At 38.9% G+C, this 19,029-nt stretch overlaps 1 protein-coding gene across 1 annotated transcript in view; it reads left to right on the plus strand.

The window, feature by feature from the left end:
• Positions 1-2,590: 2,590 nt before the first annotated feature.
• Positions 2,591-19,029, plus strand: part of mfsd14ba (major facilitator superfamily domain containing 14Ba) — a 22,856-nt gene continuing 6,417 nt past the window's right edge. Inside the window, exons 1-7 of the mRNA XM_013908889.1 lie at positions 2,591-2,666; positions 10,024-10,175; positions 16,230-16,328; positions 17,359-17,421; positions 17,683-17,810; positions 18,267-18,381; positions 18,570-18,788. Of these exons, the coding sequence (XP_013764343.1) occupies positions 2,591-2,666; positions 10,024-10,175; positions 16,230-16,328; positions 17,359-17,421; positions 17,683-17,810; positions 18,267-18,381; positions 18,570-18,788 (852 nt within the window). The remainder of the gene's footprint in view (positions 2,667-10,023; positions 10,176-16,229; positions 16,329-17,358; positions 17,422-17,682; positions 17,811-18,266; positions 18,382-18,569; positions 18,789-19,029) is intronic.

A 19,029-nucleotide genomic window follows, 5' to 3' on the forward strand; every position in this document is an offset into this window, starting at 1 on the left:
ATGACTGTGTACGTGACAAATAAAATTTGAATTTGAATTTGACTTCAATGCACCAATTAGGCATGTTCTTGAATTCCAACAGGAATGACTCGGTTGTTGGGTCTCCATCTGTCCATGTCGAGAAACCTCAGGACAACCAAGCTGACCAAGGAACCTGGAACACTTCAACAAGCCAATAAAGTCACTAAACTATTTAAAAGACATGCAGCAATGGAACTGGGGGCTTCCCATAAACTTCTATCCAACCAAACTTACTTTTGCTACCAGAGGAGTTGCAGGTTTAAGGTTTTAACGTGATTAAACTCAGTTTATTTCATTACTTTAATGGTCTACTGACCTGATCGTATCGTGTAAAACAATGTTCACTATAACAATGTCACAATATACTACTACTACAATATATTATCATATGTTAGCATTTATACACTAATCTTTCAAGAGTGATTGTTACCTGTTTATTTGTGGTATATACTGCATCAGAGCACCACCTTTATATTATTTAGGTTGGCGCACTCACCTAGGACTTGGGGCTTCTCCTTTTATCTCCTTCTCCAACCAGTGACCGCTGGCCAATGCCATCTTCACACCTACGGTGTCTCCGTCTCTGTCTCACACACAGTTTTGCTTTATTGGGGTAACAGCTGTAACAAGCACATAGTTTGTTTTTCAATCATGAAAATATGTAATTTTTCTAACTGAAAGTTACTGAATCTGTAAGAACAAGTAACAGCTGCTAATAAAGGCACAGGTACCAATGTGTTGTTAAAGAGCATCACACCAATTTTTGCTCATAAGCCCTAAAAAGTGAAATAACGCAGCCGAAGTTTTTACTCGTTTTCGAAAACATATTATGAAGATTGTCATTGTTAATACAGTCTGATATTTCATACTCATATTCTCTATACAAAATTCTTCCAGGTGTGCACATAATATATCCTTACTCAAAACAAATTGTGGTTCTTGCAAAATTCAATTCTTAATGGTGACCAAACCTTAAATTTTCATGCAGTTTCCCCTGCAGGTGGTGCCACAGATGCAAGGTAATCTCAAATCGTGCCTTTTTGTAGCTCCAGTTACGAACACCAACAGCAGCAGCGGAATAAAACCCACCTGTGGAGGTGTTTGTGTCTGCCAGGAAATCGGCTTCTTCCCTGTTATTTCGTTGTTTTATTGATGCTGGATTAAGCCCACAGATGAGTCATCTCAGCTCCACAGTCTGACAGCTGCTCTTTGAGTCTCAGCTTACAGGTAAGCTACACTTCCCTCTGCAGGTAGACCGTTACCCAGCAACACCTCCAAACACAGAGCCGAGCCAAGCAGGTCAGCATTTAACAGGATGAGAGTGAGAGCAAAGTGCAGAAAAAAGTGAGGAAAACACTCTTTAATATACACGTAACACGAAATCCACTCATGTTCTACACTTTGCTTTAATATTCTTTCTTATAACAGCTTCTGTACAGTAGGTGGCGCTCACTTATTGTATTTGAGTTTACTATCTACGTTTTTCTGCCTGGTTTTCCACTTTTTTCCATAACTGCAGTGTATGAGACACAGTAGTGCAACAAAAACTCATGACTTTAGGTTTTTAAAACTCTTTAAAGTTACTTTTATGAATGTTGACTATATTTTTCTAAATGAATATAACATGAAATGGATTGAACTTAAAATTAAGTCCATGTGACTTATATTCAATGCATAGTTAAGTAATGCACAGTTAAAATAAACCAGTTGGTGCAACCTGACCATCTTTAGCTGAAGTCTTACTTTTTCTGAGACAGGATTGTTTACATTAAACATGAAACACAGCAGCAGTGTGCCAACTTTATCTTTGATTTGTTTCCAGGTGCTTCAAATTTCAGCCCCTTAAAAGCTGCACTAACTTCTAACCGAGCACAGTATTAAATTGTAAATGTGTTTTTATAAAGACCTTCAGCTGCAGTATAAATCTAACTGTAACCAAGAGACTGTAGTGATTGGGCTGCTATAAATACATGAAACGTGCAGACATGCAATTAGAAGTGAGGAGAGACAGGGGGCGACAAACTCACAAAGAAGTAAAGATGACAGGAGGTGGAGAAGGGCTGAAAGTGAGAAATCCACAGACATTTTTAGCCTTTGTTACCTTTCTGTTATCTATTACTGATAATAAAAATGCAGGCTTGAATGTTTAGTGTTTATTTGCTGTATATGCTCAAATGTGTGTTCAGGTTAAAGGAAAAATTAATGCAATAGCCTGTCATTGGCACTAACAGGGTAATAACTGATCACATTTATTGCTTCACTGCAGAGAAAAGATAAACTACTTTATCCATACTTACTACAGAGTAAGGGCCTGTCAGTCCTGTTGTTTGGTGTGTTAACGTGGCTTATGTTGTTTGAATTATGTACTTCACTAAATTTGGTCCAAAATCTGCTTGTTATTTAAAACAGACTGCCTGAATTTCCACTCAGGCTGAATTTGGGCCATTGAAGGTTTTATAACTTTGATCATTTCAGTATTTTAGGCATTTTCTAACCAAAAAACACAACTCTGGGCTCCATGGAACAGGAAGCTCACAGCAAAACGACCTGCACCACATCACTTATGAGCATGTCAGAGACAGACTCTGTGACGGACCAGCACACCAGATCAGCTGGGAGTCACCAAAGAACAGCAGAACTGGCAGGTCAGCCACTGGTGCCCTGTTTTCTTAACAGGTTCACACTGAACACATGTGGCAGATGTGAGAGAGTCTGGAGTGGGGTCTGTCGCTTTGATTTTCAGCACAGCAGATGAAATGGACTCTCACTGGTCTCTGTTTCTGAACCAACTAATACCCATGAAGTTCAACCAACTCTGATCAGTTAATCATTTAATTCTTGATTGAAAAAGTGTTCTTGCATTGGCGGACAATGAGGAATTCCACATGGATGTGGTTTCCGTTTAAAGGTCTAAATGAAAGATTAAAGGCTTCTGTAAATACAGCATGTCCTTTAAATTGCCCAAAGCCAAAGATTTGGGCTTCTGGTGACTTGAAAACAGATCAAATGGTACATACATGTGTTTTTGCCAGAGAGACGCTGAGTCACCTGCATTTATCTCCGGAGTGTATAAATATGTGTTCTTTCAAATGTATCCATGGAAATATGATTTGCTTTTAACTGGTGGAAGCTCCAAGATGCCTGGTTTCTCCTCAGTGCACCAGCTGCTGCAGATAAACACAGGGCCAGAGAGAAAATCTTTGATTTCATTTCTCCAGACACTGCCTCACATCTGTTTTCTTTTTTGGAGCATGATCACAGCTCATCTCTGCCTCTGAGGCTCTTCATGTCCGTGTACATCATTCTTATGATCTTTTTGGCCTCACTGGGTAGATTAAGGCACTAAAAAAGTGTAATCACGGCTATCCTTTATGTGTGGAGGCAGAATAATGCTTCTAAAATAAGATGGTGATCACTTTAAATGTTTCAATCTGCGTCTGCTTCTCTCCTGATTGATGATGCGAGTCGGCCGGTCACGTTTCCCACCGTCACCACTCTTTTTTTGTCATGTTTTATTCATACAGACAGTAACACACACACATACATAACGACCACAGCCACAGACACGTGAGTCTCTCGTTTTTTCACCTCCGTCTGCCACTGTCAAAACCAACCGGGGTCCAGCCTCGTTTTCAAAATAATACACACACGTTCCCCCAATTTCTCAGTACTGGTCTTAAGGCTGATGAAAATCTACTGATTTGAATAAATTATGTATTTAAATCTTTAATTAATTAAAAGTTGCGAATAAAAACTGATTCTTTGATTTTTCTTTTTTTTTCTATTCCGCCTCTTCACTTTTAGCAGCACTTTTATTGTGAAAGGATTATATCCGGTCTTGTGTTATTGTTCTGCCTTATATAAGACCTTATTGTCCCAACTTGACTTGAAAACGTGCTTATCCATGGGGGTCCTGGCCAAGCAGACGCTCTCACAGTCCTTTTTCAGTCCCTTTCTTCATGGCTTAAATCAAATAGATGGTCCGGTTTCTGTTCTGGCCCCGTCAGGCTCAGGGAGGCTCTAAGACACAAATATCTCCAATGGACCGAACCGTACTCAACTGATCATCAGTCAAGTTTAGTTTATCAGACAGGAAATAGAGTTCGGCTTTCAAAGTAAAAGAAATTACCGATTAGTTTCTGTTAGTGAAATGTGGAAATAAACATTTGTATTTCTTTGGGTCTTTTTAGCTTAAAAACAATAATTAATTCTCTTGTAGTTCTTTTTGAAATTTTTGAGGATTTTATCCAGGCATGCGAGATGCTCTAAGGCTGTTAATGTTCATTTTCTCTTTGTAGTAGCTAACTCTGTCCTGTGTTTTAGATATTAGCTAGGAAAACACAATTGCTTATTGCTTTTCTGTACTGTACATGAGTATGTCCATTTTAATATTTCAATTGCGGCTTATTTTATTGTGATGTATTATAAATCTAGGTTTGTTTGTTTGTTTTTCAGATACTTTTGTATTATTGCTCTAATAATACACTTCAGTTTAGTTTGTGTATAATTGTTTAGAAATTTATGCCCCTTGCCTTTTTAATTCTAGCAGTCTCTAGGGGTAATTACTTTGTCATGGAAGTTGACTGACTGCAAACCCAGGCCTGGTATTTAACTGTGACTGGCTGTGGATGACTTATGAGTTGATATGCTCCAAGAATAAACGTTACCAAAAGACATAGTGCCTCAGTAACCCTTCTTTGATGCTGAGTCTGCATCCACTCGACTGAAGAGCATTCTTTTTCTTCTTTGATATGAGAGTAACAGCATAGTTGTAACTATAGTTAGTAGAGCAGGACGATATGACCAAAAATATTTATCACGATATACATTTGAAAATTTGCGATAACGACATAACTGACGATATAATTGACACTAGACAAAATACTTTACAACTCCACAACTTTATTAGTGCAAAAAAAAAAAACCATTAATGTATTTTCACTTAAACAAGCAACTGTTTTTTTTTAATCTGCATTAAAGTTATATAAAAACGTAACAGTGCGAATGTAAATTCCTTGCTGACACTTTAACCAAAAGGCATTTCCAGTGGAAACTGGCCGACATATCCTCAGCATAACCATGTATAATATCCACAAAACTTAAAAAGAGGTTATACACACACAATACTGTAATATTATGTTGAAGCACAGTACGTATCACTCCGCGAGGCTCCTGCCTACGGTAGCCATAATGCTCCAACAATCCATCAAGCGGTGCGGCTTCGTAGCTTAGCAAAGTCGTACTGAAACATTTGACAGATTTTCGAGCGCCGTGTACATAAAATCGTTTCGAGGTCAGTAAACAAAACCAGAATTCATACATAAGGCACACGGGATTATAAGGGGCACTGTCGATTTTCAGAACAATCAAAGGATTGATTTTAAGTGTGCCGTATTTTCCAAAAAACACGGTAATAACGACGGCCCGCTAGCATGCTCTACCAAAAATAACGATCCGCTTTCGCCCTTCTCATTCTCCGTCACCGCAACCATGCTTTTTCGGCCATGTGCAAATGAAAACAAAGGCACTGCGCATGCGCGTTTTACCGATATTCTATTGCGATATTTCATTTTCTTATTATTGCCCAACATTATACCAGTATTACCGTGAACGGTATGATATGGCCCAGCCCTAATAGTTAGTACAGTAATCCATTATGTTACTGTATTACTGAAAAGGTAATGGTAGGAAAACTGAGCCATACTGTTGAAATGTAATCTGTTAACTTTCCCTTTGCTTGTGAAGAAAAATATCTGAATCATTTAGCAGAGGTGGGTCGAGTATCCAAAAATTGTACTCAAGTAAGAGTAGCATTACTTTAAAATATTATTACTCAAGTAACAGTGAAAAGTAGTGTTCAAAAAAGTTACTCAAGTAAGAGTAAAAAAGTACTTGGAGAAAAGACTACTCAGTGAGTAACTGTTTGAAATGTCCGATTTATTTTTTAAATAAATGCTATCAGACAAACAAAAATAAATAAATATACAAATTTTTGTATTTTCAAAAGGAATATATGTAAAAACATCAACAAAATAAGGCACAACAATTCTAATTTCCAGATTTCAGTTTTTCACAACATAAGGCTTTTTTCACCAATGCCTACAGTAAATAATATAAACAGTGCAAACAATTTCCAGTGACAAGATATGCTGTAAACTTTACATTCACTTTTGCTCCAAATGGCACAGCAGCCTCAGAGAAACCATTAGAACGAGGCATCTTCAACATATGTCCATACAAGGCAGCTCAGTTTACCATAAATTGTATGGGTGTGCATCTATTACTGCATATTTAGCAAAAATGTGCCATTTCTTCACTCAGTGAAGTGATGGTTAAGCTTCAGCAGCAGTTTGCTCTCAAGGTTCTTTCTGTGAAGCTGTAACTGTTTAGCAGTGAACAGGAGTCCTGCATGACTAAGAAGTCCTTCACAAGCTCCAGATGCAGGAAGAGCTGTACTGATTTTGATCGAAAGCTTCTTGATGTGAGGAAAGCCATGCAATAGATCCACACCTCCAGTGAATGGGCATGAAAGGTACCTCTCCAGCTCCCCTACTTCTGGCTTTCCTGACTCCATGGACCCATCATCTTAGCCAGTTAGGCTGCTGTTTGTGCTGGACTCATCCATCTCTGTGTCTAGGTGATGTCTGATGAAGTTGAGACCTGTGGAAAGATGTATTCAAAAGAATTAGGTCTGGTCATTATAGTAATGTATACACTGCCAAGCTGCAGATGTTTGGCAAGAACATTTGATCACACTGGAGATGTTTTTTACTAACTCCTGTTGAAAAACAAAATCTTGTCATTCATATCCCACACAAACAGTTTGCAATGAATTCCAGATTAAGTTTAAAATAAGAACCAATAGATCCTCCTTGCACTGTTTGGCTGTTACTCTGGGGAAAGACAGTGATGGAAGCCGTGACCATTGCTGGACTGGCCATCGGCCCACCGGGTAATTTTTCGTTTTTATGGGCCGATGATTTTTTTTTTTTTGTAAGAGTATAAACAATGAGAGGTGGTGGATTGGCCAGATGCTGGTCATGTGTAAAAAATAACTCAATTGTTTGGTGGTGGCTATGGCGGAGCTTCCACAGAAGCCAGCAGGTGGATGAGGGAAAGGTGAGGCCGGAGGAGGAGAGACCCGAGGCGGCTGCAGGTGAAATGAACTTCAGGTAAGAAGTTATGACCTGCAGTCTATCTGGGTCAGATATAAACCAAGTTCAGGTGTAGTTTATTTTCGTTGTGCTGACTTTTTACAGTCAGTTACAATAACTCTTACTAGCTAGCATGACAGAGTTTCTATACAGCTGGTGGGTGCTATGATGTTACTGATAGTGAACTTTATTTTATTCATAAGGTTAGTAGAGTTTCCAACCATCCTGTACAAACAGAATCGTCCCGCATTCAGAAAAAATATTACGCGTTTCGTATTGAGCTGAAAACAAACAGAGTTTGTCCTGTACTTCAGCTACAATGGAAAAAGACACAAAGCTGGAGTTATTCTGTCTTTACGCTGCCAGCTGCCTCTTCTCCTCTCATCCTCTCCCCCTCCCTCTCCTGTTGCTACTTCAATCATGAAACTGATCAATGATCAGCTGATCGGCTTTTCTCTCTTGTTTATCACCCACTTTGTGCCAGAAAGATGTTGCGCTTGATCAGCTGTTGTTAGCATTTATTTAATATTAATTTCGAGTATCAGCTGATGTTTGCTGGAGCCAGGGCTGTAAAAGCTGCTGGTCATGATGTCGGTTTGGTTATCTGGTGAGAGGGAAACATGAAGATGAAACCAGGAGATGTCCTTACTGAATCATCAGAGCTGAACAGGTGATGGAGAAACAGGTTTACCTTTTAGGTCACATGAATGAGTTGAAGGGAAGCTATGAACTGTTTCTGAGAGACAAATAACACCAGGATCCTTTTTTAGTATCTAACAGCTGGTAACTGTACAGGGGCGGGTCTAGCAAAGTTTTCCCAGGGGGGCAGGTAGGGCATTATCAGGGAAAGGGGGGCACAAAGAAATACTTTTCTTTCTTATTCTCATTTAAAAAGTTTTTATCTGACGTAAAATGTATAGAAATCATACATATACCAACAAGACAGTGTACATCACTGTCACAACAGCATCTGTTTTCATTCAAAGGCTTTATGGCTTTTCCTATAGCCTAATACCTGGTGGGCCGGTCTCTAGTCAAAATGCCCAGACCGATTTTTTGTCCCAGTCCAGCCCTGGCCATGACTGGAGCTGCGATGTAGCCTCTAATCTCTCCATGGCCCTCCTGAGAAGATAAACACCTCAGTCTGCGTGGCTGCAAAATTATGAAAAACACCCCTTCCAACCACAGGGTAGGGAGTTGGATGAAGCTAGCCTCCAAAAGCTGGGCATACACTGTGCAATTTTTTTGGCCCATTTTGAGCCGATTTTTCAGTCGCGCAACCGTTTTTTGGGGATCGGCCCGAGTTTCGCCTTAATCGTGTGTCATGCATCATGTAGTATACATGGGGTAACGAAAAGCGATTAACACCTCACGACCAGCTCCAAATCATCAATCGTATGGTCGCAAGAAAATCAAACCTGTTTGAAATCCTGTCGCCCCTCAACGCAGCCTCTCACACTGCGCACGCACAAGCAGAAATGAAAGTGAAAAGGCAGAGCAGCATGGCAGTGGACATGAGATGGAGGCACAACTTGTAGAACTGTGGCAAGCTCATCCGAGTACGGAAGCGTAGAGCTGCCACCCAGGCAAAAGAAAAATAGAGCTATATCACGTTATAACGTGAAAAGTTTATTGTTCTAACAATATATTTTTCATGTTAGTGCAATATACCTTTCATGTTTGAACAATATCACGTTATTACAATATACATAATTATCACGTTCGTACAATATAAATATTATATTGTACGAACGTGATAATTATGTATATTGTAATAATGTTGTTAGAACAATATACTTTTCACGTTATAACGTGATATAGCTCTATTTTTCTTTTGCCTGGGTGGCAGCTCTACGCATCCGTACTACGCTTCCGTATTCCATGAAAAGAGTTGGATGGACATTGCTGCTCAATTGCAGCTGCCTGGTCAATGTGTTTCATTAGTAATTTAGCAAAGTTGATGGTGGTGGTGTGTGTCTGTGTGAGCGAAAGACAGAGAGGGAGAGCGAGAGACAGATTTTGTATGATAAGCTTCATGTTATGGACGCACAGTTTGAGCACTCAAGTCGCATCAGAGCATCAGGCCGTATAGTGCGAGACCCTGCATCGTGACCTTTGAACTTCTAACCCCTGAGATTCAATTGTACAGTTTGAGCAGGAGCTGAATAACGCGACTGAAAAAAAAATCGCATGCCATGTTTTCATGTGTTTCTTTCCGTGTGTCCGCTACTTTGAAACGCTTGGCCCGCTCTGCCTTCCACAGTTTCAAACTGGTCATGTGACTGCATGGCCACATCTGATTGGTAAAAGAGTTACTGGAAACTCCACTGGCGGATGTTATCTAATGTGTTAAACAAATTCTTTTTTAAAAAGTAACGAGTTGAATTTTGCAAATGTAGTGGAGTAAAAGTATTGTTTCTCCTTCACAAATTTACTCAAGTAAAAGTAAAAAGTATTGTGCAAAAAAGGTACTTTAAAAGTAACTTTTTTTCAAAAACTTACTCAAGTAAATGTAACTCAGTAAATGTAACTCGTTACTACCCACCTCTGCCGTTTAGGCTCCAAAATGCGAACTTTATGACATTACAGTGAGGGCTCAATCTTTTATATACAGTCTATGGAATGACGTGACTATGTTCGGCTTTTATTGTGAAAAGAGCACCAGCCGGAAGTCCTCTGGGTGTTGAGTGTCAGTGACGTCGTCTCCGAGCTGCTGCGGACGTTTCGGTGCTGAAGAGAACGGAGGATCCAGAGAAAGAGGTGCTGTGGATATTACCGGTCACCGTTTCTGTAATCGTTATCCTCCGTTAGCTCGGTTTTTGCTTCTGCGTGGGGACTCATTAAGTAGACACCCTGGAAGCGCCCGGAGAACCGCGGATATCCACGCGGCACGGATGCTTCGTGACCCGCGGCAGGTGCGAAGAGACGTCGGGAGAACCGGCGGCAGCCACCGGCCGAGTGCTGTTGGTCAAGAAGATCATCATGAAGGACGGAGCTGGGGTGGGTGCACGACCCGCCATTTTTACTTGTATTTTATTGCTCATTTATAAACGCACAGCTCTGTTTGTCCAGCAGGTGTTTTTAGATATTGATAATCAATGACAATAAATGACGTGTGTATTCAGTCCAGTTCAATCACCCACGCAACCATAATAATACTCAATTCTCAGCAAATAAATAAACAATTAAAGGGCTGTATGTTTATGACATAACAGGGAATTAAACACATGACGTAAGGCTGGTTTATCAAATCAGTGCAGCTTTAAAAAGAAGATTGTTTTTAGTGTTTTTCACAGCAAAATGCCAACAAAACGTGGAAATTTCTGCTTAAATCATTTATACTTTACTGTGTTTACTGTTCAAATGATTAAAAACCTAAAACGTAACAAATCTAAAAGGGGAAAAGGCAAAAATGGGATGTTTGAGTAGTGACAGTGTTGTTATTTTAAAAATAATAATAGCAATAATAATATTAATAATAATAATCAGCCGTGACAGAGCAGGTCTGGTCCAAAATGGCTGGAGGTGAGTGCACAGTAACGGGGAGAGGACAGGGCAGGTTTAATGTGGCACACAGACGGCTGCAGCTTAGTGCATGCTGCTGTGGTCAGGACGGATCCATCAGCTGTTACATAACAGCTCCATGCGTGAAATTCACCCGGGGAGGGCGCACACTGCAGACTCATCGCTCCGCAGCCTCAGCGTCCATTTTAACATCCCTCATGAAGACGAGTCAGACATTTACAGAAGCTGAAGACCCCCACCATCACCACCAGTGATTGTGATGCAAGTGTGAACAATTTTCTGAGATTTGCTGCTTTTCTTCCTCGGTGAAATGAATATCTTCAGATTTAGTAGGGAAAGAAGATATCTGGGAGAAATCTGATGGGAAGATTTAAGACAATAATAAACCAGGAATAAAACAGCAGTAGTATTGTTTGGTGCATAAATACATCACCTGTGATGGACAGCACATTCACTGTTTTCTGATATTTTCCAGGCCAGGTGATTAAAGTTTAATCAATGGGAATAATTGTTTGAAGTATGGTGATCAAGGTGTGCCAAAATTAAGAGTACTGAGAGGCCAGAAGGACCTCTGCCTTAAAGGGAAAGCATCTGCCTTCACAGATATTTCAGACTACAATTTGTTTGTTACTATTTATCTCAAGCAAACAAAGCGATCCTCATAAATATGTTTCTTAGTGGTTTATCACCAAAGTGTCTCTGAACACAAACAATAATAGACAATAATAAATGAGTTTAATTTAAACTGGTACCATTAAGTGGAAATAATCTTTTTGGATTTAAGCTTTTCGCTTGAATGCGTCACCTATAATTGACAGTATAATTTTCCACTATTTTTTCATATTTAACAAGCTGAATGATTAAATTGCTTCTCAGTGGAAATCACTGAAACGACTAAATGTATGTGGTGCACAAGATTAGCTAAGATTGCTTCATTAAGGGGTTGTTTCAAATGACGGTTTTGTCATGAGAGAAAATTTGTTGTTAGTTTATTGGGGTTTTTTGTTGTTTATTCCAGAGTGAGACAAAGAAGTCTTTGTTATAATTAATAACTGTCGTAATCCTAACCTTGTTAATAATCGGTATCTTTGAATAATCACTATCAAGTTCATTAAGTTGAATCCAAGATATGTGGTACAAAATACGAATATTTTTTTCCTATAAGCTGACAGCAGTCAACATAGCCAATTTTTAGCCAATAAAGCTGCACATCCCTGCTGCCTTACTCAAAAATAAAAATAAAAAATTAAATTGCTGAGTCCAAAGGTGAAACCACTGACATCAACGGGAGCAGTTGTGGGAGACCTAACTCAAAGAAATCCCCAAGTTTTGGAGAGATGGAGCAAACAGAGTCAGTCCTCTATGATTTTCTTCTCACAAAAATGACCCCGAGACCTTCTAGAAACAAGTCTTGCAAATCGGCTGCCATCTTCAATTGCCTCAGGGCACCTATTTATTTAGTTATTTTAAGTCATTGTCTAAGTCAGTGGTTCCTAAACTTTTTTTGAAAAAATGATCGCGGGTACACCTACACGGGTATTTTTGAAAACGCAGCTGTTTCTGTGCGTTTGGGCCTTTCGTCCACACGTAAACGGCGTTTTCGAATCACCGAAAATTGAGATTGTTTAAAACTCAGTTTTTGCGTTTACGTCTGTATTACATGACGAGGAATACAGAGTTCGTCAAAGGTATGTGCCTTTTTTCACGTCATGCTGTGCGCCACATTATTGTTTACATGAGATGAATGGCAGATAGAGACAACATACAACAATCTGACTATCTTCAGGTTTTACACACTTACATATACACACAGATTTACTGGTCCTCCATTTACAAAGGTAGAGGCGTCATGGTGTGATTATTTTACATGTAGTTGTTTTTTCCTGTGCAATAATATTCAACATTGCTATCAATACATTTTTCAAAAAATGTCTCTCTGTGCAAAATGGGTTTAAAAACATAAACAGCTGTTGGATAATGTTTGTCTGTGATTTGAACCAGGGGAACAAATCGTGGCAGGATCAGCCTGATATTATTTGTATCCCACTGTAACTTTCCTGTATAAAGAGCCAACATCTCCAAAATGTCAGGAGTAGTTAGTCATTACAACAAGTGTTTGTGAACTAAAAATCAAGAATGTGGGATACTGTTTGTCTGTGATTTGGAGAGCCCAGCGCTGCTCCCGATGTGTTCTTTTTCTTTTTTTTTTCCTTTCATACCGCACTCCCCCCCCACAATATTGGCTGTGCATCCCCCCACACTTTCGGAGCCTCTGGTCTACGTGAACTCAAATTTGATTGGTTAGGACACTTGTCTACTTATTTACTTACATATTTTGCGGAATTTGCCCCAAGTTAAGATTAAGTTATATTAAGTTATATTTCTGCCACTATTTTTGCTGTAGCAAATTTTCATAGTGGTTTCAGTTTTGGATTATTTGAAGTGTCATGTTTGTCACTTAAAATGTCTGCAAAATACCCAGCCGCATATTGAACTGATTTTATGCTAGTGCAAGCATTAGGTAACACATTCCTGGGGAACATACAAAATGCATCTATCATTTGCTACAATTACAATTAAATGGAAAACTAAATTGGTAAGAGGCTTAAATTGAACTTGCAAGAAAAACAAGTGAGGAGGTGAAGTGACATTAAACATGTGGTAACTATAGTGTAAAGCATATGTAGCTTTATGATCTGTTTCTCTCTGAAAGTGACCAAAATCTACCAAAAGAACATCTTGTTCTATTAAAAACTTAAAACTAGCCACTAAGACCACGAGGTCATCAACAAAGTAACTGTTAGAGCACTTTGCTAACTAGTCGTTAGAGCAAACAATACAGCAGACAATATGACAAAGAACAAAAAGAAACTGATGCTTACATATTCACAGGACACACTGGGGCTAATCAAGGGAAGGGGAAACACCTGGAAGACAGCTGAAACGAATCAATGATAACAGAGGAAGTAAAACTAAATACAAAAGATAAAGACTACCAAAATAAAAGAGGAACACCTAACACAGTGACAGAGCTTAACAATAAGATATGGGGGAAACAAGAGAGGCGGGAATTAAATTTTATATTTAACTTAAATCACAGCAGGAACTAGATAAACAAAGGTAGCAAGACTAAAAGAGACCAATAGCTTTTTTAGTAATGGGTTGTTTGTTAATGTGGTCAGCAGATGCAGTTTAAAAGCGTCACTTAATATTTAATTGTAGCGAAAGGTGAAAGCATGGTTGTACGGTACATAGTTAATGCATGTCTAGTAGAAACTGCCTGTAAATGCCTTTAGGACAACAGCACTAGTGGCAGCTTTGCAGCTCTGCAGCTCATCTGGGTACATGCATTACAACCTCTCTAGTAAATCTGTAAAAACACAGCCCCACTGTGTAACGCTCAGGTAGGTGGTTAAGTGCGTTGTGTAATAATATAGCATTATGGAGTAAATGTGCTTTGGCTTCAGCAGAGATCTTTCTGCAAAGCCTCAAACTAAACCTTTTATCACTTCAGGATGCTGACAAAGTCCAGGCAAGTCCAAAAAGCTGGGCTCAGCATTAGCTTCATATTTAGTTACTGTTTGATCATTTATTGTCTATTTACCATAGACAATTTATGGTTTGTGTCATGCAGAATTTACCATAAAATCATAAAATATTTTTGCTCAATTTTCTCCAAGCCTTCTTCTATTTCTCTCTATAAAAATGCAGTTGAACCATTCAGCTCCAGCTGCCCTCAGATGGTGATATATGACAACTTTTCTGACATGTTCTAATCTCATTATTTATACTTTTCATTCATTTCTGTTTATAATTTTTTTAAACACAAATTGTACAAACATTACATTTATGTAGACAATTGTCTCCTGTTAGTACTTAAATTTTTTTTTATTTGTTTCAATAATACTATAAAAAATAAAAAAAAATAAAAGAATTATTAAATGAGTTATGTATTTAGGGTATTCTAGTATGATTTTAACACCGTAATATAAATGAAATACAACAACATTTAAATAAACATAACACATGGGGGATATTAGTTTTATAGTTTTGTAATATTTCCAATATTTTGTGCACAAACACTAAAAAGACAAATAACCATGATGTACATGTTAGTGTGGTAATTACAAGTATTTATTTCCCACAACACCTGCCACACAAATTGGCTAATTCCTGCAAAAAACAAACAAACAAAAGTTATTACCCATAATTTTAAATTATGCAAATATAATTTCTTAATCGTGTCATTTTATGGAGTCACTAAAGAAGAATGTTGTATTTGGTCGTACAGGAATCTTTTCCACATCACTCCTGCTCTTGTGAAAATTATTTGTACAGAAGGACAGCCAAGAGTAACACATAATCTATGTGGTTCTAATGTGTGCTAGTGAAACCTGCTTTTAGTCAAACTAAATATAGAAAATGGTCCAATTTGCCACCTAAATCCTGTGTATCTGTGTCAGCCGGCTGGTAATCACTTCATGTGCTGTGCTCCAGTTTTAATACTCGCTGTGTTTTAATCATCTTTAAAACGTGTTAGAAAATGGGTTCAGTTGAGACTGCAGTTTTACCTGTCTGCCATAAAAAGTGTCTTATTTAACCCTATGTGTCTATCCCTTCCAAAAAACCATTACCTCGGTTTATGCTTCTAAAACACTGAAATCCAGTTAAAAACAAATGTAAATCTTGCCTCACACCAAGTCTGGTTCATAGTCACGCTGGTCCAAGCTTTAACGACAACAATGATGATTTGCTTTTCATGCTTCTGGCCATGCAGCCTTGGCGAAGCGAGAAGAAAATGGCCGCGGCTGGTACTGTGTTTGAGGAAGGATTGTAACGCTGTTATTTGTTTGCAGGAACGCAAAATCTTTGGTTCGTATGAGTGCGACGAAGATTCGTTTGTGTTCCAGTGGTTCACCTTTATCTGGTGGCATTTGTTGTAATGGTGGCCTCAACCTGTGGTGATGGCTCACATAATTCGCTAAATAAGAGGGGTACCAGGTAGGTGGAGAAAAGATGACAATCGTAGGCTGCTGTCTCTCACCGGCATGTTGCAACCTTATTAAGTAGACACGGATTTATTAGTAAAACCTAATTTTGGAAGACACGAGAATCATTTTTTTATCATGTGACGTTTTAGCTCTGGAACGCAAGAAGAAACAAACGATTTTCCATGAATTTTTGCAAATATTTTGCACATAAATTCTGACTTGGTGTGTCAATAATTTCAGTATTCACTGGCAAATCCTAGATGTCAGACCCTAGGGGACAATGTTGGAAACAGTCTCTGCTCTCAACAACATTACCATGTGATGATGATAATGTCATGTTGAGACAAAAAATGGCAGGTAACCAGCGTCTGTCTGTGAAAGTTGACTTTTTGTACCAAAAAACACAAAATAAGGGCCTGGAACGAAGGGAAACCATTAAAACTCAATGGATGATTGTTTAAAGTCCTGCTGAAATACCACCTTAAAATCCATTCATGATCATATGACACATGTCTGTGTTGTTTCTCTTTCGTTTCAGCTCCAGCAGGGCATCGGCAGGCCCAGCGTGTATCATGCCGTGGTGGTGATCTTCCTGGAGTTTTTCTCCTGGGGTTTACTCACCACACCCATGCTCACTGTGAGTAACACCGATTGGTTTTTACATTAACATCTATATAGCTACCCCGGTTCATTCAAAGCCTCCGTGTGAATAAGACCGAACAAGAAATGAAAATTAGTCATGCTGTGTAGGCAGCATTATTGCAGAGATGATGTCAGTGTCCTTTTCACTGTTAGTCCGTTTTTCCAGGTCTGCTTTGCATTTTACAATGGATTTAGCACTTACTGAATTAAGACTGAGCTATATTGTTTATAGTTAGAAGAAGATGTTGAAAAATCTATATTATTGGATTGTCCTTCTCAAATCTGACTGGCACTATATGGCTATTTTACATCAATATGGGACAAAACCACTATTACAACCAAAATGAACCCTTTGGTAGTAATCCAGTCTTTATTCTGTTCTCTGGAAGAGGGTTTGGTTTTGTGAATGTAGGTTTGTCAAAATGTAAAGCATTAGAAAAAGTAGTGATTTTGTATTAACAAATCTCATCTACATGCATTTGAAAGCATTAAAATAATACAAATCTAAATATGGTAAAAGAATATCAGAGTAATTTTATGTGTTTTGATTATGTGTGTTTCCCAGTCCTAGACCATAAATATTTTCAGTGGAGATCTCCACTAAGTCTTTCTTTAAGTTTGGGACTAGACTTAAACCTTAATCTGGGAAATTTGGCTGTGATTGTTTGTAAGATCAGCAGGTGTATCTTAGTCCTTTGTGTTCCAAAGTACATAAATAGCATATATGTTGCAGATCAAGATGAGTTAAATTTTAAACTTTGGAAATTAAATATGTCAGAGTGTGAATGAAGTATAGATCATAAGATGTAATTTGAGGGGTTAAAAAAAACCTTTGCATTAACCAATGAGAAATTACTGTTATTTTTATACACAGCCTTATTTCCAGTGGCTTGATTGTTTTATTTTTAATAGTTTTTAATGAAAAATTGTAAAAGTTGTCCAAGACTTTCCAGCTCTAACTGCATACATTCTGTACCTTGCTTCATACTGTTTCATCCGTGATGGTGTTGTATCTTTTTTCCTAGGTTTTGCATGAAACATTTCCCCAGCACACATTCCTGATGAATGGACTCATTCAGGGCGTGAAGGTAAGAAACTCAACTTTTCCATTTTGTGACTCATTCTGTTGATGCTATACAGATTAAACGGGTGTAACAGTGATTTAGGAAAATAGCTACAATGAAATGGGTCATTTTTGAACGATATCTAGACTTTAGGCGTGATAAGTAATAATGACAGAAAACCGTCATGAATAAAAGATGAATCAAGCATGGCATGACCACACAGATATATTTCACTGTTGCTGCAACTTTTTTAAACAGTTTTTATCATTGACTCCGCCTTTCTAGGGTCTGCTGTCATTCATGTCTGCGCCTCTGATTGGTGCGTTGTCAGACGTATGGGGCAGGCGGTCCTTCCTTTTGGTCACCGTCTTCTTCACCTGTGCTCCAATCCCTCTGATGAGGCTCAGCCCCTGGTAGGACTCTAATATTCTCTGTTGCAACAATATTATGACTAAAAAAGGTTACATCGGAAAGTATGGCTAGCATTTACCTTCTGAGCTAACACAAATTAATAGTTGAAATAGCAAGATTTCAAGCAATTGAAATGTGAGTTAGAATCTTAAGTAACATTGTTGATTAAACTGAGACACAAAGAGTTCAAACTAGTTGATATTGAGTTTAAAATGTGTACAGCATTATGCAGTTGAACATAAACAGTGTTGCTGGGCAGTTACATCAGATGTAAAAGGTTAGGAACTGCTGCTCTAATGGATCCGACCTGAGTGAAATAGTCAATCTTTTAATGAAATATTTCAGTGTGCCTGTCAAAAATCAAGTCACTGCTGGATTTCAGTCAATTAGAGAGTCAGAGAAGTTAAAATTCTCGTATCAGTCTTCTTGAAACTGAATCTATTTTTCACTTCCTCCAGGTGGTACTTCGCCATGATCTCCATGTCTGGAGCTTTCTCCGTGACTTTCTCAGTCATCTTCGCCTACGTTGCCGATGTTACGGATGAGAGAGAGAGGAGTACAGCCTATGGTCTGGTAAGGAGTCCTAATGTACACCCCTAAAATCAAACAGTGCATCAGGCAGACAGACTGTTGATGGTATTGAATTCCTGAAACTGAATCTTACACGAAAAGAAACTGACAGATCAGCTTAATCTGTGTGCAGACATGACTCAGGACAGAAAAATACCTGAGCTGTGCTCTGTTGAAATTCATCCCTTCAGGTGTCGGCCACCTTTGCAGCCAGCCTGGTGACGAGCCCGGCCATCGGAGCGTACCTTTCTGCCTGGTACGGGGACAATCTGGTGGTTCTGGTGGCCACGCTGATCGCTCTGGCTGACATCTGCTTCATCCTGCTGGCCGTGCCCGAGTCTTTGCCTGACAAGATGAGGCTCAGCAGCTGGGGGACGCCCATTTCCTGGGAGCAGGCCGACCCATTTGCTGTCAGTAACTAATCGTTTACAGAACCATATTTGATTAGCTGGTTAAATAATGAGCTCAAATCAGATTACTCTGGTTAGGGGTGGGCGATAAAAACTATATACGATAGAAATGATATAAATTTGGCCAACGATCGAGATTTTGACTATACCGCTCTACCGTGATAGCGCATGTTGATGATGTCATCAAGCTGCGCCTGTTTTGGTCGAAAGCATCGCAGCGGCTACAACCATTATCCTCTGC

Source organism: Pundamilia nyererei, unplaced genomic scaffold (genome assembly GCF_000239375.1).
Source record: "Pundamilia nyererei isolate P.nyererei 1_Seehausen unplaced genomic scaffold, PunNye1.0 scaffold00016, whole genome shotgun sequence".
Lineage (NCBI taxonomy): Eukaryota > Metazoa > Chordata > Actinopteri > Cichliformes > Cichlidae > Pundamilia > Pundamilia nyererei.